Genomic DNA, 12,040 nt, shown 5'->3' on the forward strand with positions numbered 1-12,040 from the left:
TCGAGAATTTGCACAACACACGTTCCCTTTTGCTGGATAGTAGAGTACAAATGTATATCAAGGTTAGATTGGCAGTCTGTGATTTCTAAATTTAAAATTGAAAACTGAGACTTCTCGGCCGGGCGTGGTGGCTCAAGCCTGTAATCCCAGCACTTTGGGAGGCCGAGACGGGCGGATCACGAGGTCAGGAGATCGAGACCATCCTGGCTAACACAGTGAAACCCCGTCTCTACTAAAAATACAAAAACTTAGCCGGGCGAGGTGGCAGGCGCCTGTAGTCCCAGCTATTCGGGAGGCTGAGGCAGGAGAATGGCGTGAACCCGAGAGGCGGAGCTTGCAGTGAGCTGAGATCCGGCCACTGCACTCCAGCCTGGGTGACAGAGCGAGACTCCGTCTCAAAAAAAAAAAAAAAAAAAAAAAAAAAACAAAACTGAGACTTCTCTTACTTTGTACTGAAATGATTAAGTAATATCCCTCAAAAGGCAACTCTGAGTTTCCAATCACATTCTTGAGATCTAACCTAATACATTCATTTCAACATAATCAAATTCTTCAGTAAGTGGGCAGACTGAAAATCTAGTTAGTAATCCTTTGTAGACTTTTAGATTCAACAAATGCTATGACTTTTTTCCTACTAGCCTTACAAAGAACTCTTTAATTATTGACTTTTATAATTCTCCTTTGTCTACTACTAGTTGTCTACTACTATAATTCTCCTTTGTCTACTACTAGTGCTCTGTTTAATTCCATTTCTCTCATTGCTAAAAGTAAAGATTGATCATCAGTAGGCTTGAAACTTGCAGGCATTTTTACTTTCATAAAGAAATTAGTTGATATTTAGTTGGTCATATATTTGCAGCATAATTATTACATACAGTATAGTTTAAAATACAATTATACAACTATCATTGTGAAATATATTATAATTATAAAATAATTAGGAAAGGGTACGATATATATTATTGGACTATTGTCAACATCACACATGGAATATATGCAAAACAAAATTTTTAGAAAAGATATAACACAATTTGAAACAGACAACATTCTATTTAATTTCTATCAAATGTTTCTTGAGAACTCACTCTGTTCATCAGTATTAATTAGACAATGTGATGTAGGGTGGTTTTAAACAAAGACAATGACATGGTTTCTATTTTGAGGCATTTATAATCTGGTTAGAGGAGTGAAATGTAGATATATGAAAGAGAAAGAAAATGGTATGTGACTATCAATAATCAAGTGCTAGAAGTCTAGAAAAGGTGGGATGGAGGATGGAGAATGTGTTTTTGACTTTCTTCAATAATAATAGTTACTCTTCAGCAAACACCTACTACCTTTCAGGAATTTTACATTTGTTATTTCTAAAATTAAGAAAATATTAATAATAGTATTATGTGATCTGGACCCAGAATCTCATATACCTAGAAGGGTTTCTCTTTGTTTCTTTGTTGTTGTTGTTGATGTTTGTTTTGTTTTTTTGAGATTGAATCTTGCTCTGTCGCCCAGGCTGGAGTGCAGTGGCGTGATCTTATCTCATTGCAACCTCCACCTCCTGGGTTCAAGCAATTCTCCTGCCTCAGCCTACCGAGTAGGTGGGACTACAGGCACGTGCCACCACACCTGGCTATTTTTTTGTATTTTTAGTAGAGACGGGGTTTTACCATGTTAGCAGGATGGTCTCGATCTCCTGACCTCGTGATCCACCCACCTTGGCCTCCCAAAGTGCTGAAATTACAGGCGTGAGGTACCGCGCAAGGCCTGGTTTCTCTTTCTTAAATTAGAGTCTATTCATTCATCATCTAAGTATCCATCTATATATCCATTTATCCATACAAGATATTCTTAGTTTGATAATTCTGTGTTTTTATAAATTCCTTTACGTACTATCACAGGAGTATCTTCCATTAAGCAGAAGATGGTGTGTGTTTTAATTATCATGAAATGCCACACATTAGGAGGACACAACTTTTCAAAATCATGTAAACATTCCCAAAAGTCTCTTACTGTAACTGAGAACAAGAGAGCCTTCCAAAGCTTTTACATTCTCTTTCCAAACATCTAATCCGTAATTCTCCAAAGCAAAGTAGAAACGAAAGAACTTTTAAAGATCCTTCAACTGTAGGTGTTAAACTACTTAGCATCATCTACCTATCAAGGTCTGAAAGTATCAATGTACCCCTATACATAAGGGGACACATTGCTACCATTCACTTCTACTGTTACCACAAAGATAAATGCTGCAAAATACCAAAGTGCTCCAAAGTAAATCACTCTCTCACTCGGACTATTTCCTGTGTACTAAGTGAACGGCAGTGGAAGTAGAACCATGGGCCTGTTTTATTTATTTGACATAGTATAGGATTTCATTTTTACAAGGTGATCTTCAGCTTTCAAAGTCTTTGAGAACTACCAGCTCTTATATAACTGGCTAATTCTACAGATCTATGAAAGTGGGAGACAATAGTAATCTATAATTATCTTGATTGTTCTATTACATAAGAGAAGTATAGATTAGAATAGTTGGGATTGTTTACAAGAATAAAATGCCTCACTAATTATAGAATGACTCAAATTAGACAATGCTGCTAATTAGCTGTGAATGAACAGTACTAACACAAAAAACTGTGTGCACTATTCTTTTCTTGTGGGTAATGAGTGATGGGAATGTGATTTCTTTGCCAATTGGCAGTCTCCCAGATTTAAATTCCATGTTGAAAGGTAAAAAATTATATTATCTTAGAATGGTATGGTACTTAATCACTAATAATTAAAGGGTAAATTTTACATTATTGATAGCAAAAACCTAGTTTTAAAATGCCCAAATCTAACCCAAATAAGAGGCTTATGTCAATTTCCTGTGTGTAATATTCACTAATTTTGTGTGGATTTGTATTTGCTTATATAAATGAGGTTCATTTACAGTTGTAATTCTTTTCTAAAAACCATTTATGCCCCAAACCATGTGATGAATATTTTACCATTTAAATTTTAAAATGCATTTAGAAAATAAACTAGCCTAAATCCTAATGTATACTCCATATAATACAGTGGAAGCATAATACCACAAGCTTTGAATGTACATGTCTTAATTCTTTTAAAGAGGCCATTATCTATTTATCCATCCATCCATCCATCCATCCATCCATCCATCCATTTATCCATTCACCTTTTTGTTAAACCTTTCCCCTAGAAAATAGCTAATGTACTTTAAAAGAATTTCTCTCCCTTAACAGTAACACAGCTTCATGTGTTTATTCACTTACCGGTGCAGAGTTTCCATCTGGTCCTCTTGATCGAACCATTTTCCCTAGTACTTCTACACCATCTGATGTGATATTAGCTGATGCATTTATTGCCTTCTCACCCACTTGCTTGCAGTCAATAACCAATTTGACCAAAGTGTCACTGACAACAATGTGTAGCTAGGTAAAAGTAAGATGTTTTAGGAGGTAAGAAACAGAAAGAAATATCAACCAAATTTGTATAATTGTATGATTCATCATTACAAAGTAAGAAAGAGAAGAGAAGGGATTCTATTACCATGTATTTTGCTAGAAGAGAAAATTTCCACTTTTATCATCTCCATGATTTTCCCACATTCAAGTACCATCTCTATTTTTATCTAATTAACACTTCTTTTTAAAGTGGCTTTGAAAGGATTCACTTTTTAAAGTCTGGTCTCACTCAAGAGCAATTGCATCTTTGAAATCACAGAACTGCTGTACTAGCTATGCCTTTTCTGAATGCAAATTAACATAAACACAAAAATATTAAAATTAAAAATTCTTGTTAATATATCATCAACAATCATCCAAGGTACCACGAGTAGTTGGCAAACCACACTTTGAAAATATTTGTTTAATTTAGGATAAGGAAAGGGGATCTAGAATCTGAGGAGGAAGAAGGAATGCTTTCTGGTGAACTCAGGTTCAAATAAAATAAAGCTGTTTAGCTTAGTGTATCGTGCAATTTTCACAAACTAGAATCTCAAGAATCTGGAGTTCCATGATCATATTTTCAGGAGTTGACACATTCTTTGTAAGGATTTGTAAAAGTCTGTCTTATTTAGGTGATAGTCAAAGTTAGTTATATTCTAGATGGACTAGATAACTATACTATGTCCAAGTTCTGCCATGAAATTTCAGTGCTTATCTATGCATTGTAACTTATGCTGGCGTTAGCCTCTTGAGTACTATAGTACTTGTTTTTGGCAGACTGATGAGCTAAAAGAGTGAAATTAATAGGTAAATAATGATTTCACCCTAAGTAAAAGCCAAAAGAAGTTATAAATCTGTTTAAGGTAAGGTATAATGATAGTTCAAAGAAAAACTATCTTGGGCAATACAATCAAGGTTATGCAGTGAAATTAATAGGCAAATAATGGTTTCACCCTAAGTAAAAGCCAAAAGAAGTTACAAATCTATTTAAGGTAAGGTATCATGGTAGTTTGAAGAAAAAACATCTTGGGCAATGCAATCAAGGTTATGGGAGTTATAGTAGCTAGCAGTGTATTCACAGTGTAAGCAGAGGTTGAATGTCAATGAAATAATGTCCTCTTTCATATTCAGATAATGTTACTTTTAATTTTACTGGTTTTGTTCAACTTCATTTTTGTTTCATTGTTGTATATGAGTTGAAAACACATGGACTTACACCAATTTTTATTGCATGTTTCCTTTAAGTTAGATCATGATACAAATAATGTAAGTCAACATTGGGACTCTTGAGAATCCTTTTCCTTCAAAAAGGAATTAACTATTGCCCAAGTATAGAATCACTGATGGAATAAACCCCACCATGTTCCTTGCTTCTTATTAACATCTCTGTTATGACCATTTATTAAAGTATAATTCAACTCATATGTGTTTTTGAGCTGTAGAACACTTTCCATTATTATAGATTACAGCTAGAAAACCTAGCTTCTAGTACCCCTGCCTTAAGAATCGTTAACTTGTGGGGACTTATTCACATGCTTCATGCTTAAGTTCTTTTTTTTTTTTTTTTTTTTTTTTACAAAAGTAGATAACGAAAATTTTTCCGATATTTTGCTTCTTTGGTTGCACTTAAGTGACCATGTATATAATTAAAGCCTTTTGAAAGAGACCTGGGGCCCACACTTCATAGTCAAAGTGTAAAAAATAAAACGAACTGAAAATCAATGAGAAATTAAGGTAAAGTATTTATTCATTTATAAGCCTATGAACAAATAGAATAGGATTTCTACAAATTGAATTTGCATTGAGATACTCTATTAATAGGTCTATTATAAAGTATTTTGTCACATGAGAAGCCTTTTTATGAATTTTTTTCCTCGTTTGACTTTTTGGCTTTATTAACACTTAGAGGGAAGTCGTCCTTCATATAACTTTAAAAAATTTAAAGGTTTATAAATTTTAAATCAATTTTTAATGAACCTCACTTCTTGACTTCTTCTGGTAAGGAAATAAAGCTTAACCTTCACCTAAGACTTACAAAGGATTCTTTGGAATGAGAATTACAAGTTCATGCCTAAAACGTGGGCTAAAATGACGATGTTTCTTTTAACACTCATGAAATCTCAAATGCTTTTCATCTCTCATACAATTTTTTTTTTTTTTACTATTTTGCAATACACTGTCCATAACCAAGAAAATAAACATGCCAAGAGGAATTTGATGATTAAACAATGTTAAGTCCTAAGAGTTGCTAATGGGACCACTTTGAGCCATAAACTAATAAATCTCCACCTGTATCTCATGTGCTTTTCAGATACCTTTTCTTCTGGTAGTACAGCCCTATTAAACAGGAAAAAAAGTAAGTGGGGTTTTTTTTTGTTTTTTTTTTAGCAACTGTTCTTACGCAATTATGTGGTATGCAACTACGATATTCAAAACCACAGAAAGTAGCAAAGTTGCATAAATTAGATTGATTTGACCGCATTCTAGGCCATGAGACAGGAGCCAAGAAAATTGCTTTGCAGCATCCCTTCTCTCACTTTAAAAGGGCAGTAAGGGCCTGGTTAGGAAGCAAAGCATTTTTCTATACCACCTAGCAAATGCTCTGCTCATCCTGCAGTGTAGGTGCTGCACTGCTTAACACCACAGGTCAGCAGGTTTATTCAAACAGAAAGGAAGCAGTAGATGTTGGTAACTGTCCACCCCAGTGATCACCACAGATAAGTGTTTCTGAGAAGCAAATGTTAAGGAACTACCATAAGTGATGAGTCATTAAAATAATGACAAGTAAACTTAGGTTTTACAAAATTTTTCCACAGGGTACCTGTTATGATGACAGTGATGGGTTGTATTTGTATATATGTAAGAATATCAGTGCAATCAGTTATCTCTGTCTGCACATTTTAAGATGATTCGGCGGATTGTGCTTTCATCTGCACTGGTAGATAGCTCGTTGTACCAGCTAGACCAGCAATCTTTTCTACATCGCACCTAATGTAGCAAATGAGCAACTGTCCACTTGGTAACACCGTATCCTTAACTACAATTTTCCTCAAAGAGGAAAGTGGACCCCTTATTTTCTGGAGTGCCTGATCAAAAAAAAAAAAAATGCACATTTCAGGGTCCTCTCTCAGATCTACCAAATCCCAATCTCTGGGCATTGTTAACAATCACAAAGGTTAATTCTCACTCCAGTTGAAATTTGAGATCTAAAGCCCTATGGAATTTTTCTTAAATGGCTTTGTTCAATAGCAAACAGAATAAAGAATATATGCATACACAGCATTACTGACCTTGTGAAAGCTTCCATAAAAAATTTTCCTAATTTCAGGTCCTTCGAAAGTAACAGTCTGAAAATCCCCACTCTGGTCATAGTTGAAATATGTTAGAGTTTTCCCACCATCTATTTAAAGAAAAATAAAAATATTTTAGAAATAATTAAAGTAGGTGAATTTTTTTTCTAAAATTCAACACCAAACAAAATAATGCATCTATTGTTTTGAAACTGTATTTAGAATGATGTAATGGGTAAGGAAGTGATCTACAGTCCCCAGGTTGCTGCAGACTCTTAGTTGGTTACATGAACTGATTTAGCCACGTGGTGATGACAGTGAGGCAAAGACTTCCACACATACTCTTCCTCTGTACTTCCTTGCCCAGACTCTCATCCCCATCACTCTCTTGGGAGAAATTGTCCAAGGGGCTGGGAGTAGAGGCAGACAAAGCTGCTTTAAGTTTATCAAATCTTAAAGAATAGAAACCAGGCCCTTTGTCTTTTTAACCCACCACATCAACCAACTTTCCTAGGATGTGCAAATTATGCCACCCAAGATATTTCATTTATTATGAACAAACAAGCAAAAAATTTTCTAATCTTAAATTCTTCCTATTACAACGAATATTTTATTATTTAAAAGATAGGAATATTTTTCTAATTCACTCCTATGCTACAAATTAACTTCTCTGTTTTCAAAAGGAGCAAGCTAGTCTTAATCATTTTGAGAAAATTCTTCATTTTCAAGTCCCGGGTATATATGGAGTTAGTAACATATATCTTTTCAATCTACAGCTTTTCCTTAGTTTTAATATCAATGCAAAATGCTTCCACAGTATCATATTTAGTTGTTGATTAGTTTCCATGTACTGAAAAATCCTTTTACAAATACTAGTCGGAAATAAGCTTAATACTTTCCTTATCTGAATGTTTGACCTAGCACCGAGTAATAGTCTCCAAATTTTGGTTCCTAGGTTCACTGGAATCCTAAAGAAAAACTAAAACTAGATATAGAAAACTCAGTGATATTAACCAAAAACTTGATCTGCTTAAGTGATCATCATATACAACATCCAAGAGCATGAGGTTAAGAAGCTTCTTTCATTGGTTCTTCCTCAACTTTCCAACCTCCAAATATTGGCATTTCCCAGCCTCCAGACCTATTCTCTGGTCTTTCTAGACTCATTTTCTAGATGATCCCACCCAGTCTCATGGCTTATATAGCAAAGACACACAACTTTCAAATGTATATCTCCATCCCAGAATTGTTTCTAAATATGCTGCTGTCAATCTGACATCCACTCTGGGATATCAAATATGCATCTCACATTTATCATATCTATGTCCAAAAAATGAACTGTGATCCCACCCTTCCCATTGACCCTCCAAGGACCTTGCTCTTTCTGCAGTTTTTCCTCTCCCAGTAAAAATTGCTTTTCTCTCTTCTCCTTCCTCACTAGTGCATGCCAGGTCTAGTGTTGGCACAAAATAGGAATTCAAGAAATATTTGTTGAAAGAATGAGAAAATAAATGGATAAATCAACTGCTATATAATTCATTGTTTAGTATTTACACATCACATAAGATTAGCGAGTTACTCTGTAATATACACAAACAGGCGAAATGGCGTGCCACATACATTACTCATACATTTATGTGCAAATGTGATCTCAATAAATATACTTACTGTCTAAAATAACCCCAACCAATGGGTCAGAATTTTTATTTAAAATCTCCCAAAGAGCAAAGGGCTCCTGTGGAGTATCAGGAAGAATCCGGAATAGAAAACTGATTGTGTAGTCGGAGGGCAATCCTTCCGGATGCATGTACCTGAACATAGAAAGAAAATCATGTCTCATTGTATCCTTCCTCAAAAAAATTACTCTTTTGATTATAAAGCAAATACATTTTCATTACACAAGATTTGGAAAAACAGAAAAGACCACCATTAACACCAACTAGATCACTGTTGTAGTGATCTAATTTAGTAAAGAATGTGTGCATTTGTCCAATTTATATCAGTTTGTCCCTTTCTTTTCTTAGCACCATTTATTAGCCATTTTCCATTTCCTTAAATATTTTTAAGAGCATGATATTTTCATGGCTGCACAATCTTCTCCTGTTTGGCTATTTTATCACTCACCTAATCAGTTGCTTCTCACTGAACATTTTAGTAGTGTCAAAGGTTTTCATACAATAAACAATGTTGATCTATTATCCTTTTGTAAAACATAACTTATGACATTATCACTTTCTACTACATGTTGTAGTCAATTACATTCCCATCTGTGTTGCACTATCCAGATCCACCTTCAAAAATTAAGGGTACATTACCCCTGGTCCTGGGAGTATTGTCTGCAGACAGATTTCAGACACCAATCCCCTTCCAGAAATTTTCTTGGCTGAAAAAGGATGCCTCTCCCAAGGTCATGCCACCTTATTAGGAAACCTCTTTTCAATGACTGGTCATTGAGGAAGTATAAGGACCTGAACCCCTGAACCCAATGGGAGACAGCTCTGAGAGGCCATACCATTTTCAGAACTCCTCTGGATGGGTGGAAGTTTTACTGAGATTCTTCACAGCTTGACTTCTCCCTCTTGGCCTATCCTGCGTCCTGCTGTTCCCTTCCATGAGGGAACACCCTCACCGACTTCCCACATACTAATCTCTGCTGGAAAATCTGCTTCCTGAAGAGCCCAACCTAAAATATCACCTTGTCTCTCTTTCTAACAACTAATGTTAGTTTTACTCATTTACTTTTTAAATCTTCCTCCAAGCAAAAAAATACAGCCCTTTACATGTAGTAGGAACTCCATAATAGTTATTAATTGAATAAATAAATGTGCAAATTTAGTATGCACTTGAAAAATGAAAGTTTGGTTTGCATAGATAAAAATATTCATTTATTTATACATTCATTAATTCATTTGTCCATTCAATAAGTATTTTTTGAATGCCAACTATATGCCAGACATTGTAACAGACATTTAAGATGCATCAGCAAATAAACTGACAAAGGTCCTGTGATGGTAAATTTTAGGTTTCAACTTGACTGGATTAAGGAATATCTAGAAACCTGGTAAAGCATTATTTTGGAGTATATCTGTGAGGGTGTTTTCAGAGGAGATTAGCGTGCGAGTCTGAGTGAACTAGGTGGCGGAGATCCACCCTCAATGTGGACAGACACCATATAATTTGCTGGGGATCCAGAGATAAAAACAAGAATAAGGCAAATGTGTCTATAAAGTAGCTAAGTAATACGATTTTTACATATACCTGACTACTACTCTTCAGCTTTCTAGAGTTGCTGTTGTGACTGTCTCAAAGATAAAAACCATTTGAACCATATAGCACTATCATGAAATGGTTCAGGGTCTGGGCACTGGAGCTTGATTGCTGGATATAAATTTCAACATTGCCATTTAACTATGCGAGCTCACTCAAGCCATTTAGCTTCTTTGTGTTTCTGATTCATTATCTGTAAAATTTAGGTAATAATGAAATCTACTTTCATGAGGTGTTTGGAGATTTGAGTGAGTTGGTGTACATAAGCATTTAGAAAGATGGCTGGTAGTAGTGCTCATAAGTATCAACTTTTTTTTTTTTTTTTTTTTTTTAAGACAGCGTCTTGCTCTTTCACCAAGGCTGAGGTGCAGTGGCGTGATCATGGCACACTGTAGCTTCAACCTCCTGGGCTCAAGCAATCCTCCCACCTCAGTCTCCAGAGTAGCTGGGACTACAGGTGCACACCACAAAGCCCAGCTAATTTTTTTTATTTTTATTTTTTTGTAGAGACTCTCATTTTGTTGCCCAGGCTGCTCTCAAACTTTTGGCCTCAAGTGATCCTCCACCTTGGCCTCCCAAAGTGTTAGGATTACAGGAATGAGCCACAGCACTCAGCAATCATTTTTATACGTTGTCACAGATCAGCAGATGTTAAAGTTCAATCCGCATTATGTGTGAGTCTGGTGTTTTTAAACAAAGAAAGGTAAATATCATCTACCCTAAACATCGTAGAAAATCCTAGCAGGGACTATTACACCATATTTCAAGTTGACATCATTTTCACAGTGAGATATAATAAACATACGATCGACTTTAAAATCTTGCAATGGAAACATACCTGGTTGGCTGGGAAACCAGGGCATCTTTATGGAGTTGGTAACATGGAAACACATTGAAAGTACCAGGCTCCATAGAAACCCCTTTCACTGATGAAAAATCTTTTTCAACCAAACCAAACATTTCCATCATTTTAAATCCTAAAAAAAAAAAAATGTAAAAAAAGAATAAACATAGGGAATATGGCACTTTAGAATTTTAAATTTTAATATTTTTCTATTAAGGATTTAAAAACAAAAATAGAAACATCTCCAAATGAGAGGCATGTAATATATTTGTGTTTGAAAAGACTGTGATAATGCATACCTGCAAGATCAATGCCATCCTTGTGTACCATTGGACAGGCTGGAAAACCAAACAAACAAAATAAAACTCTAATTCGGATATTTCACAAACATACTCTTTCCCAGTCCTGAGAACAGGAAACTAATATAATCTTTCCAGAAGCTGATTGTGGAGAGAATCCAAATCAGATGTGACTATGGATTTCTGTGGTTTCGTAAAGATTGAAATGTGCTAAGGTTCCTTATTACAACTAAAGGGTCACAGCTTCCTTCTCTCCTGGGTTCATTAAAATCAATGGTTATTACCTGAGAGCATGTATTGGGACACATCTCCCTCATAATGTGTTGCCCAGATGAGAATTCTTAATACATTTTACATCTTAACACATTCTTAATACATTGAAAATTATTTACTGCATCTGTTTAAGCACAGTTGCTTTTAAACATAGACTCTCATCTGATTAGGGAAGGTTTTTATCAATCTAAACTAAACAGAGGAGGAGAGGTTTACTTCCATATGCTCAAGGCCATAAAACTTAATGTCTATATAACAAGCAGCACTGGAAGTCAATATGCTTTTCTCAGATCAAGATGGGACTCATTATTTAACCAGTATCAAATATTTCAGCCGTTAAGCAACATGAGTAAGTGCAAATTCCAAAGAACTAACTTGCTGATGCGGTTTCGCAGACAAAAGTAATTAACTCGTCTTCGATTTTCTTAAAGGCGTCAAAGTCATCCACAAAGAAGACATGGCGTGCGCTGGGCTTACTGCCAATGCTAACCAACTCCGAGTAATCTGCATCGGCCACACCAATTGCAAAAATGCTATAGCCTGTGGCAGACAGAGAACAGATTTCTGATTAAATTGTACAAAACACAAATAATGTAATATAAGACACGTCCAACTGTTTAAAATATG

General features: G+C 35.3%; 1 protein-coding gene across 3 annotated transcripts in view; it reads right to left on the minus strand.

Moving 5' to 3' along the window:
- Positions 1–12,040, minus strand: part of COL14A1 (collagen type XIV alpha 1 chain) — a 245,408-nt gene that overhangs the window by 82,426 nt on the left and 150,942 nt on the right. For all 3 annotated transcript variants that reach the window (XM_050802163.1, XM_050802164.1, XM_050802165.1), the window contains exons 29-34: positions 11,789–11,953; positions 11,141–11,179; positions 10,836–10,974; positions 8,399–8,541; positions 6,731–6,840; positions 3,267–3,425 (exon numbers count right to left, since the gene is read on the minus strand). In XM_050802163.1, coding sequence (XP_050658120.1) covers positions 3,267–3,425; positions 6,731–6,840; positions 8,399–8,541; positions 10,836–10,974; positions 11,141–11,179; positions 11,789–11,953 — 755 coding nt within the window. The remainder of the gene's footprint in view (positions 1–3,266; positions 3,426–6,730; positions 6,841–8,398; positions 8,542–10,835; positions 10,975–11,140; positions 11,180–11,788; positions 11,954–12,040) is intronic.

This window comes from Macaca thibetana, chromosome 8 (genome assembly GCF_024542745.1).
Source record: "Macaca thibetana thibetana isolate TM-01 chromosome 8, ASM2454274v1, whole genome shotgun sequence".
Taxonomy (NCBI): Eukaryota; Metazoa; Chordata; class Mammalia; order Primates; family Cercopithecidae; genus Macaca; species Macaca thibetana.